Consider the following 18,716-nt stretch of genomic DNA (forward strand, 5'->3'; position numbering starts at 1 on the left):
TGAACACTGCACCTTAACACTATGCCACCCACGCGTCTAATCAGGATTCTTTCGTTTGGCGCTGGTAGAACTGACTCAGATCATTTAGTAGCGGTTTTTCGAGGTGCTTAGGAGATCATAAGTCGCCAAATTTTACCAATCTCATCGTCATTTCTCACGAGTTCTCAATCCTGTCTCTCTATTTTCTCGAAATTTCGAGGATGTATAGTCAAACCTGTTTTTGATCTGTATTTGAGTCACTTGCCTGATAGTTTTGTGCGTGATACCAACGTGGTGTCACCGGCATTTGCGCGATATTTTTCACATGACACCAACGTGGTGTCAGCGGATGGTATAGTGTTAAGTAGAGACACGATGCAAATGGAATCTACCCTTTTTTCCGTCATTGACCAACTCGAAAAAATTGCAGGCAAAGTTTAAGATAGCCAGTACTGGTGTTCCCAAGTCGTGTCACGATTGGCAGTTTTTAGGATATAGCTGTTCGCAGGCCAGTGGCAAAAAGCTGGAGAAAAGCGATCGCGGTGGATGAAAGGACGCGCGCCTGGTACGAATGCGGAACGAATGGTCTCGCAAATAGGTGGATTTTTCACCTGGCACCGAGCAGTTCGTGCCCAACCTTTGTCCCGGCCAGAGTCGATATTACGAGCAATCGATTCGCCTCGGAACCGTGGCGATACCCAGCTTTCTTGTCACCTTTTTCGTCGACCTAACTCGCGATGGTGGCGCGCCGGACAATGGAGGAGGAAACCACGCGCGGACCGATACCCCGTAGATGGTACCACCTCCTCCATCTCGCGTCCCGATTGTCCGGTGGACCTCGTGCAGCGGCCATTTAACCGGGACCAGAGGGAAGAGGACGGAGAAAGGTGGAACGTTGTATCGGAGTCGTGTGTTCGCGAGAGTGGCTGTGTAAATTCGCCGGCAAGAAAGTATCATAATCTGGATTTTACGACGTAAAAGTCTCACGGTAGCGTGTAAACCGGCGAGCCGGTCCCCTGTAATCCGGTAACTCGAGGAGGGAAACCTCCTTGAAATTCCAGTTTCGAATCACTGCCGAAATTCGCACTCGAAGCCCCGCTGCGTGTAACCATCTGTTGGCTCGTGAAGTCGATTTGCGCAGGCAATTTCGAAGGCCTCCAACAACTTCGAGGAACGAAGTAGATGCTGAAGACCTTTCGCGTGATGCATGCGGGGTCACGAGAGGGTGTGTATCGAATTTTCGAGTTTTTGAGGAAGGGTTAGAGTGTCGTTTTTGGTCGCCATCGATGAGGGGATTTGGAGGATGACGGAAATTAAGGTTGGATGTCGTTGACTGTTGTTTGAATTCGTTTGAATTGGTCTGTGAGTTTGGTTGAGTGTAACATTGGAATTTTAAAAATTTCGGAATAAATTGGATTCTATGATAACATCACTGATTGACTTTCAATTCGGGTCTTTGAAACTTTATCGAAGATTGAATCGGGGATTTATTGGCAAGAAGAGTTGGGAAATCCTAGTTGAGGTCTCCTTGGAGGTCTCCAAGATTGCATCTCAAACCATGGCTATATGAATTAAATATTTTTGTAGAATCTGTAACTGAGAGATCTGAGATACCTTTAATCTCTATTATTCGGTACCAAGCTTTTAATTTCGTCCAGTAGACAGCTTTAATCTTCATTAGAATCTGTCAAAGACTCCAATTTCTCATAGGATGCAAATATTCCTAGTGTCTGAACGCCTATATAAAGTAAATATATTTATAAAATCTTCGACTCAGAGATCCCAAATACCTAATGTTCTATTGCAAATTTTTAATTCCTTTCAGTAGGTAGCCCTAATCTCCACCCAGGGCCTAACATCTAATCAGGCATAGATTCTCATGGGATATAAATATTTTCACAAAATCTTGGAGTAAGAGATCTCAAATACCCATTATCCTATTCCAATTTTTAATTCCTTCCAGCAGACAGTCTCAACCTACATTTTTTAACCTAATATCTAGAATCTGTCAAAGACTCCAATTTCTCATAGGATGCAAATATTCCTAGAATCCGAACTTCTGTATAAATTAAATATTTGTATAAAATCTTGGAGTAAGAGATCTCAAATACCCATTATTCTATTCCAAATTTTTAATTCCTTGCAACAGACAGCCCTAATTTCCACTCTGGGCTGAAACTATAATAAGTCAAAGACTCCAATTTCTCATGGGATGTAAATACTCCTAGTATCTGAACATGGTATCAATCATGATTCCATTCCTCTCCAAATTTTCCATCAGCAAGTGGCGAAGCTTGGATCAGTGAACTATTCGAAGGAAGAGGTCCATAGTCTCAGCTGCACAGAGTGGGATAATGGCCGATTTACTTTTGCATGGCTTTAATATTAATGTTACTCCCTGTCGGCCAGCCCGCGGTATAATAACGTCGTGGTCCGGGGTTATACATACGTATAGGCTCGGTCATGGATTCTTTTTCATCCCGGAACGAAACTCTAGCTCACGTCAGGCGACGCGTACACGTGTGTATATGGCTCGCGAACCGCTGCAGATGCATAGGAAGTTTAGTTAACCGCTCTATCGAGCATAAATTATGCGCGCCATTAGAGTTGGTAAGCGCATGGTTCACGACCGCGTTTGCATCGCTGACCGGCGACTGATACCGATAGATAAGGGCGGAAGGAAAGTGGACGCGACTGTGTGTGCCTATGTGTGCATGAGTGGCTATACGGGAAGAGAGAATAATTCTTGCATAGTCCTTAAACGTTACCCGGACTTCCTGGTTCGGCTTTGTTCCACGTTCTTCTCCGCTGGGGATTTTTCATGGGGTTCGTGATACTCGATTTTCGCTTTATTACCTATTTCTGATTTACTAGAGTCGACTTTATGTGACTGTGGTACGTAGATTTTTATCCTTGTACCATTATTTACAATATCGTGCGAGGATCTTGGCAAGGAAATCGGTTCATATATAGATTGTATAGTGCCTTCGAGTGCGATCTTGGTATTTAGGGACAGAGAAAATTGCGACAGTGCAGTAGGAATCGTAATCATGGAACAGTCCTTGCTATTATGACACCTGCGATAACAGCCTATTAAAGAAAATCCAAATCCGAAGGTCAAGATAATAATACAGACGTCCAAGAGCTAATATGAATCATCACCTCACCCAAACCAAGACCAAATGTATAAATACCATTGACAAATTTAAATGAAGTTAGTCTTGATACTGATACCTCATCCATACGGTTATGTTCTTTGCGAGAAACCTTAGTAAACTCTCTATAGACCAGTTTTGCTCCTATCACCGAAACTGTGGTTCGTCGAAATCATTTTTATATTCTGGATCCTGTGACCAGTTTCGATGAATATTATTTCTTTCATTGTCCACGTGTAATTCTCCCGTGACACCATCGTCTATGCTCCGTTCAGCGAGGAAAGGCAGGAAATGTACGTTTGCGTGATCAGTGCTGCGGATTGCAGCTGAGCGCTGCCAAATGTCAATGTTCAGGGACGAATAATGAAGAACCCTTATTGGAGGAGCTTCCAGTCCTGTTCCGATCACGCGCCTCTGTCGTGTATAGTGCGTTCGAGAAAAGTAGGCACAGCGTGTTTACATCCTCACGGCTGATTAACTCCACTGACGCTGCCATCGCCACAGGCAGTGACAGCTATTGGCCGAAGATGGTGACGAAGATCATTGGTCACTGTGTTTTGTGATTAAAGGAGAATCAGCGGAGTTAATCAGTCGTGAGTGCCTTCTTTTCTCGAACGCACAATAGTTCATATATTACTTCCTGCAAGTTCTCGTTGAACGAAGTATAATATTCTACTTCTATTTCAAAAATTTATAAGAAGCTTGACCTGGTGCAGACGGTGCCAACTATTGACCGAATATTACTAGATAATCAGAGGATAGAGGATCAGTTGTGAGGATGTAAACACTCTGTGCCTTCTTCTCTCGAACACATAGTAGATAGGGCTCGACGTAAACACTTCGAGTCAGGCTCGTAGTCAGTTTTTGGCTCAACGTGTGTTCAACATTGTTGCTGATTATGGCACGCGCCATTCGGATTTAAATGGTAAGACAGGGTGTTAACATGGGTGGTTTGTAAGGGTGGAAATGTTTTGATAGTAAGGGACGATTTTATCACTTGTGATTTTATACATTGGCGTAATATAGGATTTTATTGTTATATCGATTCAATATATAGAGATTGACAATCTGCAAGAGTCTCTGATATTTTATGGTAATAGAGGTAGAAATATTTTGCCAGGAAGGGGTGGTTCTATTATTTGCGACTTACAAAATTTTACATCAAAATAAACAAATAGGAACTGCTTTACAAAATTAATTATTTGCATATTTTAGAAAATGTCAAAGATTTTAAGTCACTAATTGCGACATCTGTTTACCTGTTACTAATATAATCCATGTTTGTCCTCGTCATTTGTGTATCATCGTCTCAGTCCTTATAAAGCCGTTACAATGTAAACTACGTGCACACGAGAACCATTGCCCTATTATATAAAGTGTAATAAGAATATAAAATGTACTACAAAAACCACGTTCTACTGCCATATAAGTTTAATTCTGCAACCACCGACAGAAGAAGTCAAACAAAATTTTAGGCAACGAAATGTATCGAAAATGAATACTAATTATAAGAAATACCAAACCAGTCATTTTGACCCCTCTTGGTAGATCTAGCATTAAACAGCCAGTAGTCAGGATTTGCAAAGCACTGCCAAAGCTAAATAATTCGTTGCAAAAACACGGAACCAATCCTGTCATCTCAACGAGAAGCAATAAAATCGCAAACTGAATTCCACCTGGACCCAAAGGAAAAAATAGATCGGTACCCTGATCGAGCCACCTCAATTCCAACCCAGCATCAGGAACATCCTCGACTTTTAAAACTCCCGTTAAACTTCCTGCTGGTCCCTTTTTGCCTCGGCTGAGGCCGTCGCGAGATCCATTAACCGCAGCCTATAAATATGCATCTTACTCGGCTAGACGAAGCCGCACAAAGGATTCTTCAGCACCGTGCAAATAACCGAGCGTCATGCTACATCGATCCTCTCCGCCGCCCTGTTTTTGCGTTTCAGGGTGGCACAGCGATTTTCGTTGCAATTAAACAGCGCATCGCGTTCTTGCCTTGGACGGCTCCGTGCTTGAATACCAAGCAGTTAGCCCCTCCCGGAGGATGCTCATCATCCCGGGGCTATTTGCTGCCTCGCAACAGAGTAGAAAAATCGATCGACAAAGCCGACTATCGATTTCACGGTTATATTATCGCTGAATCTCGGCCTGGTCCTTTCTTCCAGGCCACCATAAATTCGTCGAGCGATAAAAGCCTCTGGCTGGTACCCGTGGCTCTAATTTAAGGATTCCTCCTTTCTCGCTCACCTGGTGGTGTACAGGAACGTGGCGTGGTAATGAGTTCTCTTTACGACCGTGACGATCGTCAATGAGATCTGGCCCAGGCCCCAGCAGCTACCCCCGCGTTTGCTATAATGTCCGCGTGATCCTTTGTTTGCCTTCCGAGAGTTGGACTTGGATCGCACCCTAAATCGCGAGATACTTATTGCGATACGGATGCAACGTCGTAAATCGTCATAAATCGATGAGTCGCGACGACGAATTTTTGTTGATCTTCGAGGGGTTAGGTTAGGTGAAGAGGGAACGAGAGTGGATGGATTGAGATATACCGGATTTTATGGCGGGATTTATCGTGGCTCGGGGAGTAATGGGGTATTTGCGTAGGGTATCGTGCTTTGGAAGGTTGCTGCAGGAATAAACCGTGTTTGTTTGCTGTTGCTGGCGTGGGTTTTATGGTTTCATCGTCCGGTAATAAGGATTAATCCTTCGCGGGTTTTACGTCGAGTGACTCATGGCTGGAAAAGTGCTTATTGATGCTGTTTAAAGGGTCAATGTACTTTGTGTTTCGATTAATCATTGTTTAAGTCGAGGGAACGCTGAGAGATTAGATCAGGAAGCAAAAGTATTGTGTAAGAACGTGTGGACCAGGTAGTAAGGTTAGCAAGAGGTTAGGTTAGGTTAGGTTAGGTTCTCTGTGATTCTGAGAGACAAACACATTTTGGTCCAGATGACACCACGATTTCGTCTTTCGAGCTGTTTATTTTAGACTAAGACTATTTTAGGTTAGGCAAAGGTATATTCATGATGAGACTAGGATAGATCGATTGAAGGAGGATGCAGAGGAACAGTATGGTTAGCAAAGATTCTATCAAACTACCCTCTAGCTTCAAAGAAGAAACACATTTTGGCACAGAGGATACTGTAATTTCAACTTTCGAGCTGTCTGTTTTAGCCTAGGACTATTTTAGGTTAGGCAAAGGTATGTTCATGATTCAACTAGCATAGATTGATTGAAGGAGGACGTGGAAACTAGTATGGTTAGCAAAGGGTGTATCAAACTAACCTCTGACTTTAAGGAAGAAACATTTTTTGGCTCAAACGACACTATAGTTTCGTCTTCTGAGCTATCTAAAGACTATTTTAGTTTAGGCAAATGTATTTCCATGATGAGACTAGGAGAGATCGATTGAAAGAGGTTGCTCAAAGATCAGTCAGTATTGTTAACAAAGGGTGTAACAAACTACCCTCTAACTCTGAGAACGAAGACAAACACATTTATCCATTGAGCCATCTATTTTAGACTAAGACTATTTTAGGTTATGATCACTTTAAGTTGAACAGGTCTCTAATGTTATCTCTGCTTTGAATGTTACAGGTTTCCGCGGAGATCAGTGCGAAGAGAACATCGACGACTGTCCAGGTCACCTGTGCCAGAACGGCGCGACCTGCATGGACAGGATAAACGAGTACTCGTGCCTGTGCCCCCCGTCGTACACGGGCACGCAGTGCGAGCTAGACGTGGACGAGTGTTCCGTGAGGCCGTCGCTGTGCCACAACGGCGCCACGTGCACCAATTCGCCCGGTAGTTACTCGTGCATATGCGTGAACGGTTGGACCGGGCCAGACTGCAGCGTCAACATCGACGACTGCGCAGGCGCCGCCTGCTTCAACGGCGCCACCTGCATCGACCGCGTTGGAAGCTTCTACTGTCAATGCACCTACGGCAAGACTGGTAAGACGACACGCGATCCTTTTTCAAAATTGCTACCTGTTCCGCTGATAGTTTTAATATCGATGATGGAGCAGGAGAGGGAGAGAGAGAGAGAGAGAGTGAGAGAGAGATAATTGTTATAGGGATACATGTAAGGAACTTTGATGGAGATTAGGTAGTGGAAAATCATTGGGTTGGTATTTTTAGTATAAAGTTCGTTGAATAATGCATTCTCCTGATTCGTGGATTGGCGCGGAACAATGCTGCACCATCTAGCGTGAAAAATCGGTACTACTCGTTCAGCGACCCAATGCTTCCAAGTTATGTCCTTACCGTGTGAGCTATAATTGAGCTATAAAATCGTCGCGAAAAAGACGTGTTGTTTGGTACTACCTAATTTCTTTTCTTTTCTTTTCTTTTTCCTTTTTTAAAAATAAATATTGAATATTAATTCGTCATAATGTATTCGTTGAATTGGCATACATTTGTACGACGATTTTAATATTCCAGTAATTCTTGTTGGTTCTTTTCCTGATTCATTAAATTCGTGCAAACAAAATGGCCGAATGTACAGCTTCATCGATAACAGTATTAGTCGAAGTATGTTAATTGCAATTTTGAAATTTGCGCACGAGGTTGTATTTCACGTTGTATTCTTTAATCTAACGGTACATCCAGCAAGAAAATTCTGGCGACTTCTTTTCTGCTTGAAATCATCAATTCCGCGTGCAACAACCTACCACTTTATTCCTATAACCTACTATGTTCTTTTGCGCTCAGTAGCATTCGCATAATGAAGTAGTTCAGGCTGATACGTACATGTGCTGGAAAAATTGCAAAGCACCGGGCTAATAGCTGCATATTAGCACATCACTTCGCATTTCCTTTAACCCGACTTAACCTTAACAGTTCTCATGATCGTCACTTGCGTAAAAATTGGGGTTCCCATAGAAGCCAGTAACTCTATCATCCTGACGCCGATATCAGTCACAAATTACAGAGAACTGCCTAATACTTCCATGACTACTGTTATCCATCCGTGATTTCTTTCTCTCGGTACACGAATGACTCCATTACCAACACTGGCCACTCTTCTCTCATTTCCTGCCAAAAAATTCGACATTTCTCAAGCATAATTTTCATAACACCCTGTATTTCGTATCCCAGGAAAAAATAACTGAAATATCCATTCCTATCTCGAATAAGAAACCCAGAATATGTCAAGGTACCCTATTCTCTGCAGTAGTGTCAATCTCAGTCACCATTTGTTTTATCCCTTTATACCTTTCAATTTTTCGTTACAGAAAATTGGCAGTTTGACAATTTTCTGCTATGAAGTCGATGGTAGAACTATTTTGAGGGTCGTCTCTCGAGTGCAAAGGGTTAATATCAATACATACACCTACATGATGTCATACATGTCACTGAACCTTCGGTGTAGTCATGAATTCAAACCCAAGTTCAACATAAACGTGGGAATAGGTCCCAAGAGGTCCCAAGTTTATTTGCTCGTCAGTACCTTGCTTGGAACCTTCTAAGGGACCATAGTTAGCCTAGAAATTCTGATTATTATTCTCAGAACGAATTCGCGCGACGTAGCACATCCGACGAGCGAAGTGTTGCACGCTGGATCGTGTCGGCATTATGCATCGCGAGAGCATCAGCGCTGAGGCAGGTGCATCTGCACGTGCAACAATATGATGCAGCCTCCGAGGGTCCGTTGGAATCCCGGGATTCCGGAGGCTGGTGCGCAGCCTAGCCTTACCGAGCGACGACCTTGAGGACTGAAAACAAGTTTCTGTCCTTACTTGCCTACCCGAGGCCGGGTGCAGCAGCCGCGCTTTTCAGATCGATCGCGCGTCCACGCCGATCGCCAAATACAGGCATCCTTCTTTTGTCCCGGCGTGATTGCGATTCCTCCGATAGCCCTGTCTGACGACGAGCCTGCGACTTTTTCGCTCGTTCTAACTGCCGCACAGGGAAATTTTAGATGCTGCAGCTCGTGGGCTAACTGTCGTGCTAGTTGCTGACCTAGGTGTAGTTCATGCAAGTGGCCAGGTTTGGGTGATTACTTGGTAAGATGGCATCCAGTAGAGCTTTTTCGCTCGTTCTAACTGCCGCACAGGGAAATTTTAGATGCTGTAGCTCGTGGACTAACTGTCGTGCTAGTTGCTGACCTAGGTGTAGTTCATGCAAGTGGCCAAGTTTGGGTGATTACTTGGTAAGATGGCATCCAGTAGCTCATGAGGATTGTGGAGGAATATTCTGTATCATTGGGGTGTAGACATTAGACAAAATTTAGTTGTATTTTGATAGGATGGATAGTAATTGAGAAACTCGTGGACTGACAGTACTGACAGTACTGTTAGTTGCTGGCCTAGGTGTAGTTCATGCAAGTGGCCAGGTTTGGGTGATTACTTGGTAAGATGGCATCCAGTAGCTCATGAGGATTGTGGAGGAATATTCTGTATCATTGAGGTGTAGACATTAAACAAAATTTAGTTGTATTTTGATAGGATGGATAGTAATTGAGAAACTCGTGGACTGACAGTACTGACAGTACTGTTAGTTGCTGGCCTAGGTGTAGTTCATGGAAAATAGCGAGGTTTGGGTGATTACTTGGTAAGATGGCATCCAGTAGCTCATGAGGATTGTGGAGGAACATTCTGTATGATTGGGGTGTAGACATTAGAGAAAATTCTATTGTATTTTGATAGAATAGGTACTAATGAGGAAGTTTGTGAACTGACAGTACTGTTAGTTGCTGGCCTACGTGTAGTTTTGGGAAGATAGCGAGATTTTGGTTATGACAAAATTTAGTTGTATTTTGATAGGATGGATAGTAATTGAGAAACTCGTGGACTGACAGTACTGACAGTACTGTTAGTTGCTGGCCTAGGTGTAGTTCAAGGAAAATAGCGAGGTTTGGGTGATTACTTGGTAAGATGGCATCCAGTAGCTCATGAGGATTGTGGAGGAATATTCTGTATGATTGGGGTGTAGACATTAGAGAAAATTCTATTGTATTTTGATAGAATAGGTACTAATGAGGAAGTTTGTGAACTGACAGTACTGTTAGTTGCTGGCCTACGTGTAGTTTTGGGAAGATAGCGAGATTTTGGTTATGACTTGGCAAAATGACATCCGATAGCTAATGAGGAATGTGGAGGAGTATGCTATATGATTGGGATACAGATATTAGACAAAAATTTAATTGTATTATGATAGGATGGGTAATAATGGAGGAATTCGTGGGCTGACAGTACTCTTAGTTGCTAGTCTAGGTCCAGTTTTGTGAAAACAGTAAAGTTTGGGTGATCACGTGATAAGATGACATCCAGTAGCTACTGAGGAATGTGGAGGAATATTCTATATAATTGGGATGGTGATATTGGACAAAAATTTAATTGCATTTTGGTAGGATGAGTACTAATGCAGGAATTCGTGAGCTGACAGTGTACTGTCAGTTGCTGGTCTAGGTGTAGTCGGGGAAAGATGGTAAAGAGTGGGTGATGGCTTGGCGAGGTTCGAATAGCTAATGAGTGGCTAATAAGGGATGTGGAGGAATATTCTATATAGTTGGGATCAAGATATTAGACAAAATTTAGTTACATTTTGATAGGGTAGCTACTAGGCACAATCTTAAAGCTGATTAAGAGAAATTTGATAGGTCTGGGTTATCTCATTTTGGTACTCTCTTCGTTTGGAATGAAGAATATGAGAAGCACTGTGTGCTTTGGATGAAGACGGTACCGAGTATTACAGATGCAGATTCTTTGTGTCCAGTTAGAGTAGCTCGGAGAGATAACCGAGAGGGTTATCTCGCACTGGCAATGTTAGGGTATGTAGTAAAGAGCATGGATGAAGCGTGTGATTGGAATGAAGATAGCGATAGGTAATACAACTGAAGATTTTCCTCGTTCACTCATATTAATTCACGGTTGATGAGCTATCTCATTTTGGTCCTATTTAGGCCTATAGAGGAGACACGTCAGCTCACTGGGGCCAAAAAATGCGTACCCTTTGATAAATTAAACTCCATCAGAAATTAAACTCAGCCACGCCATTCCTCTTCTCTCCCAACTCGATGCTACAGCAAAATACTGACCACTTTTCGGATGTTCCTCGCCATCTTCCCATTTCCTGTCACCTTACGCTAATTTACATGTACCGCTTAACAGGCTGAAGATTCACGACATTACTCATCCTCGCATCCTAATTACCGAGTGTTGCCCGACCGGGGGCCTGTCTTTTAAACCATCCTCCTAAATTATAAAAAATGACCGGACCCAGAAAGTGGGTTTTTGCGACATCAATGAGGGCCAGGACGACAGGCCCCGGATTTACGATCTCGTTACCGCGGAAACGGTTTTAACAACGCGTACGAGTTAACGGGCTCGCGATATCTGCGTGCACGCATAACGATGCCATATCTCGGGGGGGCCCGTGTTAAGGCCCGAGGGGCTCGTCTTGCCGCGCATGCGCACGCGGTTACAGTTAGTCGCGGGTGTAATCGCGGATCTGGCTGGCGGTTTATACGTCGACATCGTAGACATCCCTGTCCCGTTAATCGCGGCCCAACGCGTTCGAACGCCATTGTTACGGTGACCAACAAAGGACACGGGGCCTCTTTCTTGCCTCTGTAGACAGGGCGCGAAATCTGCTGAATAGCGAATTTTAAACGGGTCCCAAAGCACGTATGAAAATGGATGTATGCACACTGTGCACACTGCTTTCGTATGAGGTAATTTGAAATGTTTATCTTCGTGGGTTACACAATGGGAATAATTTAGAGGCGTATGATGGATGGAATGAACAGCCGTGATGGTTAGACTGGTCACTGCTAGGCTTTGCTTTGGTTTGATATCAAATTCCCTCTTCTTACGAGAGATTGAAGAACTTTAGAGGTGATATCGACGTAGTTGGCTAATTTCTGACGCTGTATCAGTTGGAGGGATGACTGGTCTTATGAGCTTGCTGATACTCTTCGTGAATCTAATAGAAAGTCTCAGAGAGACTGAAATCCTTCAATCTAGAAGCAAATTTAGTATTCATTAGTCACTTACAATTTGCCCAGTACAATTTGTATGCAATATACTAAATTCTGCAAGATCGAAAGAGTTTGAAGATCTTGAGATAGTTGGCTAATTTCTAGCCTTATGTCAGTTGTAGGCATGCCTGATACTCTTCCTAGACCTAATAGAAAGTCTGAGGAAGCCTCTGCAATCGTCGAATCTCAACGCAAATATAGTATTCATTAGCATACTATTAGTACACTGTTCAACAATGTAGTATTCGCTTACAAATTTTCCAAGACCACTATCTTTCCTCGCACCTAGAACAAGAGCCTCTCGAACCCCATGAAATCCTTCAATCTGAACACAAATGGTTGCAAAACATGGAACACGGTATCCATTAATCAGGCAGAAACTTTCCAAACCAGCTTGCAAATACAAAACCTCGATGAAGCCAAACATAGCGGGAAAAATAGACTCAATTATACCCTGCGCTAGGAGTCGAAGGCGCGTTTAATCCCCATCGCGCATCTCCGAGTACTCCACGTCGATTCCAATCGAAATTCCACGGATTTCCTCGCCGTGGGGAGCAATTAGACCGACTTATCGTGCAAGCTCGCCGGTATTTCCAGTAATTTACGAAGTCGAACGTATCGATCGACGCAGCAGAGCCGCTGGGATTTGTCACCGCGATCCCCGAGTGTAACATTTCTGGCTAGGTTACGCGGCTCCGGCGATACGGGCCTTAATGATGTCCATCTTTGGCCGTTGCCGCCATGTTTGGCGCTGACGATCGACACTTTTGTCCTAGAAACGCACGCAGCGCTCCGGTTACCGCGGCCGGCCGTTCAAAATGGCGGACGCCGCGCCGCGGAACTATGCCTCGAAGGCTGTAAGCGACGATGATAAATGTTCGGTTTCTGCTTTTCTGTTTACAGGATTACTTTGTCATCTCGATGACGCTTGCACGTCGAACCCTTGCCACCAAGGCGCGATCTGCGACACCAGTCCGATCAATGGATCATTCACGTGCTCCTGCGCCACTGGGTACAAGGGCGTCGACTGCTCGGAAGACATCGACGAGTGCGAGCAAGGTAAGTGTTTCGAAGTATTAATTTATTATTAATTATTAATTTAATCAACTCGGTTTTCGGTAATGGAAGATTGTCTTCCTTCGATTGAATTGTTTTCCAATTTCTTGATATTATGGTACGTGTAAGTTAAGTGTTAAAATTCTGTAGGGTAGTTTTTGATAATGGAGAACGATAATAGATTATTTTCATTATAAAACTTAATATTAAAAATTCCTCAAAAATTCGGCATGATATATTTTTTATAGTTTATTGATAAGTCCCAGATTTTAGTATTTATACCTTCGAATACTGCTCGGGTACTAACTCAGGTACTACTCGTTTTAAATACTTCCACAGTACTCGTAAATGAATTATTAAAATTCCATAGAAGACACTGAAGTATTACTCTTCTAAATAATCATTTTTTTCATTTTTAAAAAATTTTTTTATTTGCCAATCCGAGAGTTAAAATTTAAAAGAAAATTTTTAAATCTGTAAGTAAGGAAGCCAGTTATCAAAGATATTTTGAAAATAAAAATTACCATGTGATTCCAAATCCTCTCTGTGCACATGGTGATAAGGTAGAATAGGAAATAAAATAAACGATAATAGTAATAAATTGTGTAAGGGAAAGGATTGTATAATCGGAGTGCACAATAGCACTTTCGAAGGGGGTAAAAAATGGATGGTGTAATTGCTTCGAGACAAAAATATATTACCTCGGAGCGCTATTAATCCAGTGATACGTTCGACCTGAATGAAATGATCTCTCGAGATAAGCCGGCCGAATATACAATCTGAAATAGTTGCGAAAGTAATCTCGCTTCGAAACGAAAGCATCGCATGCCTTCGCTTCATGGTGCCTCATCGGGCACGGTTATTAATGATTCTGCCGATTTAAAAACGCTCGATGATGATTTCGCGCATGAACGAACAAGAAAAATATCTCAGAGATCGCATCTGATAGATTTTATCGCGGCGCGGGTTAGTTCCTATATTAAAACGCTCGGAAGAATAATAAATGAACGGGGTACCGTGTGTTTAACCAGGATATTTAACCGATTCCTGTTGTGTATCCAAGCCGATTTTCATGACTTCTCATTCTTCAATTTTTCTTTTTATCTTTTTTCTTTTGTACTATCTGATTTGTGAGCTCCTTGTGAAAGATAAAGGCATAGGTATCATATATTTTATGTTAATTTAGAATTTTATATGGGGGGAGGGGATACAATTAGTTGCTATATGGTTTCAAAAATTTTCAGAATTTTTAATCCCCATGATTTTTTGGAATTTTTGTTATTGCACTATATTATTTCGTTCTTTCTTTTATTAATGAATTCGTTAATAATTTTAATACAAATTTTTGTATCTCTTCTCGATGTAATTGGTTCTTTAAAGTCACTTGATTTGTGTCTCTATCCAAATCAGAATTATAATTTTTTAATTCGTGGATCTAGAATACTAGATTTTGTATTTCTTTTTATTGCAATCTTGGATTCCAAGAGGGGATGAAATTTCACGTTCAGAAATCACAGAAAAGTACAAGCTTACAAAATTTTCGGAACCCATTTTAAATTTTTAAGTCCCAAAAAATCTCGTATTCTGAAATCAGCAAAATTTCGACGTATTCGCCAACTAGTGCGAATTTAAAACCAGTTGATATTCAATTCTCAATCTCAAACAGCGTGCATCGTATATGCACAAACGCTCGTCATTGTCAGCGAGTCTAACCTCATTGTAAACCGTGATAATTTCATCGACGGAGCATGTTCTGCCAGTCGACGATGTTCTCCCAGACACTGATGAGATCGAAGCTGAATAACCGACTCGGTCGAGCGGGGTCAATACGTTTAACAGTCTCCTTTTTTCTCGTTTCCATCTAGTCCGTGGGTGAGCGCGCGCTCCTTGCCACGGCGCATGCGCGGCGCGTCGCTCGGTCACGTGGTCGCGCCGGCCAATCGGGCCGCCGTACGCGTCCGAATATTCGTGGCTCGTTAGAGAATCGTCGAATCCGTGAATAAAAATCAAGATTAAGCGGCGCGTTGCACGATCTGGCGGCTGAAAACGCACAATGTCTCGTTAAGCTCGATGCACGATCGCCGTTTGTGCTGCCAGGCCTCGAAATAAATGATCGGCTTCGGCGACGTGGAAAGAAAAGTTCGTCCGGATGAATATCGAGCCGATGACTCGCGCGATAAAGACTCGGTATTCTTTTCGCGAGATTCTTTCTCGCTTTGCAACGGGGAATTTGATTTCGGCCCGCAGGTGGTCGTGCTAAATTTCGACACGTAGTCGATTAATAATTTTTCTTAGAAAATCTATATGGATATATTCGTGGTTAAGGGTTGATAATTTACTCCTTAAACGGAAATCAAATAATTCTGGTACTCGATTTATTAACGATAGAATTGAAAAGTAAATGTAGCATTTTATATGCATTTTATATGTATTCGTATAAATATTTGTTTATCTTGATAAAAATTAACCCTTTGCACTCGAGAGGCGAGTTTCAGTCACCATTGGATAAAATTTGGAAGATTGATATTTATTAATATATCAAATTTAATGCAATGTGACAGTCTGCGAAATATCGAAATCAAATAATTCTACAATTTTATTATACAATTATTTATTTACTGCTCAAAAAAATATCGTCAGTTCTTTAGTAGAGCATCTTTGAATTTTTACTCTTCTCTAGCCAAAAGTCGTCGAGTGCAAAGGGTTAATATTTTCGTCAAATATAATTTATATATTTTTAAATGTGAAATTGGTAAATGTAAAGTCGTTTTGATTGATTTAATAATTCCAATACAATTTTTATTATTATTTTTTTCCGTTTTTTTTTTAATTGGAGAAATTTTTGTTTTGTGACAGGAATGATAGGATATCGGAAACTGACTTGGATGCAAATATTGTTTGCGCATATGATTTGATGTTAATTAGGTTTTAAAGGTGTACTTACGTACGTTTATCTCTAAGGAGGTTAAACTTAGATTTTATCGAATGACGGAGGCTGGTGAATTATAATTAGCTGACATAATTCAAGTGTCGTGTAAAGTCACTGCTGGTTAATTGCTTCATTAGTTCAATTAAACCAAAGAACAAATGAACGAAACTTTGTCAGAGGAGAGACAAAACAAAGGTAGATTTTTCTCAGAGAAACCTGAAATATTTAACTCGTTCAACTTCCCTATTTAAATTAAACAATTAGAAACAATTTATTTAATTCGCCGATTAAGATCTAGAATATTGAAAATATCTCTAATCACAGGAAACATTAGCTGGATTCTATAAGCGAATAAAATAATTTATTTAAATTGCATGGAGGAAACGCGAAATAAAATAAAAAGCCGGTATTACGAGGCTCGCAACAAAGTTTCTCTCTTTAAAAAATAACCAATGCATTTAAAAACGTACTAACACGTGGGAACAGGTCTGGAGAACAGCAGGAAGTAACCAGAACACTGTACATACTTCAATTCAATTAGCTTCATAACGATTTCTCATACCCACAGACTACCTTCCACATTATTCATGCTGAAGCAACTCAAAATTAACTCGAATTAATAACAATGTCACTACATTCCACTATTTCCAATCTTTCTCACAATACAGGAACATAAAACTATATATCTAAAACAATCGATGCATTGCACCATCCATCATCGTTCATTTCCTACCAATTCATCGGGACAGAAATTAAAACTCGTTAGAACGGAAAGAAATGTAAAATGAAATGAAAAATTCACTAGAACGGAAAGAAAAGACAAAATTAAAATTCACCAGAACTGAAGAAGATAGTTGAAAGTCACCAGAATGGAAAAGGAAATTAAAACTCACCACAAAAAGAGAAAAGAAAGAAGGTAAAATGTTGAAGGATAAAGGGGAAATTAAAATTCACCAGAACAGGAAAAAAACAAAATTAGAATTCACCAGAACGGAGGAAAGAAATTAAAATTCACCAGAACGGAAGAAAGAAATTAAAATTCATCAGATCGGAAAAAGAAATTAAAACTCACCACAAAGAGAGAAAAGAAAGAAAGTAAAATTTTGGAGGACAAAGGGGAAATTAAAATTCACCAGAACAGGAAAAAAAAAACAAAATTAAAATTCACCAGAATGAAGGAAAGAAATTAAAACTCACCAGAATTGAGGAAAGAAATAAAAATTCACCAGATCGGGGGAAAGAAATAAAAATTCACCAGATCGGAGGAAAGAAATGAAAAATCACCAGATCGGAGGAAAGAAATGAAAAATCACCAGATCGGGGGATAGAAATTAAAATTCACCAGATCAGAGAAAAGAAATTAAAATTCACCAGAACTGGGGAAAGAAATAAAAATTTACCAGGACGGAAATAAAATATTAAGAAAAAGAGAAAAGAAAAATGGACAGAAAAATAAAATATCTAGGAGAACACTGTTATCGGTTCGGATTCGTATTTTATCAGGTCGACTAGAAAGATCGAGAACGGCCGATAATTATTAGATTAATGTAGCGGATCGTGCGCGAAAGCCCCCACGGTTCGAGCAAATTGAAATCCCACACGGTGCAGCAGAGCCATCTGTACGGGGAGGGATCGATCGATCGCGATCGATTAATTCGGTTCTCCTTGCGCTCCATTCATCCCGCGGACTTGCTCGTCTCCCCCCTACCGTTATTGCCGATGTCGTCGATCGTGATTGATCCATCATGAACGAGGAATCCTCGATCACCCGTTGCGGCAATCTTATCTGAATACATCTGCGAATCCAACTCGATTCCATTCCATTCCATTCGATTCTCCTTGTGGGAACGGTTGCATCGTGTTCCAATTACATACTTATACCACGAGCATGTTTATTCAGAACAAATTTGTGCCTTATTTCAGACGCTGCAATCGTCGTTCCGAGATTTTCGAATTTTTTTTTTTTTTTTTTTTGAGGGGGTATCTGAGATTTTGGAAATTGATGTGATATACTTGTTAAAATTTCAAATTTCGAATTAGGATTTTAAGATAAATTCTTAAAAATTTAGAATCATTTGCAGTATATATTTTATTGTTATATTATATTTATTTATTTATTAATATATTTATTAATTATTTATATTATAATATGTGGCATAGTAATCTTTTCGAAATTTTGGAATTTTGTTATAATTACATGGTACTTCCGTGGATGTAATTTGTGTATTTCTTTTTATTCTTTAATTTATGATAATTCTCTTCTGATAATTGCATGGCTTTTTTATTCTTCAAAAATTGGGGTTCATAGAAAATGCAAATAATTTTCAATTATTTAGTAGATACAATTTCATAATTATCTGTAATTTCAATTCAAAGCAAGTTCTTGCATTTTCCTTTGAATTATTATTAATTTATCGTACCTCATTTTGACAGTCCATCTCACAGTCACCTCAGTTTTTAGAAATACCTGTCACCATGCCCCCAACAATACCTCAAATCTAATACGCCCCTGGGACAACGAGAATCACGATAACCCTCGAATTTACACCGAATTCATTCGCGATAAACACGAAATTTGCAGCAAACGACAATTTCCCCGAATTGCCCCAC

At 40.9% G+C, this 18,716-nt stretch overlaps 1 protein-coding gene across 1 annotated transcript in view; it reads left to right on the plus strand.

Moving 5' to 3' along the window:
- LOC108552571 (neurogenic locus Notch protein) overlaps window positions 1–18,716 on the plus strand; it is a gene marked incomplete at its 5' end in the record, with an annotated part of 159,672 nt that overhangs the window by 107,604 nt on the left and 33,352 nt on the right. Inside the window, 2 exons of the mRNA XM_017907188.1 lie at window positions 6,736–7,092; window positions 13,025–13,180. Of these exons, the coding sequence (XP_017762677.1) occupies window positions 6,736–7,092; window positions 13,025–13,180 (513 nt within the window). The remainder of the gene's footprint in view (window positions 1–6,735; window positions 7,093–13,024; window positions 13,181–18,716) is intronic.

This window comes from Eufriesea mexicana, unplaced genomic scaffold, assembly GCF_001483705.2.
Source record: "Eufriesea mexicana isolate 0111107269 unplaced genomic scaffold, ASM148370v2 scaffold7170, whole genome shotgun sequence".
Taxonomy (NCBI): domain Eukaryota; kingdom Metazoa; phylum Arthropoda; class Insecta; order Hymenoptera; family Apidae; genus Eufriesea; species Eufriesea mexicana.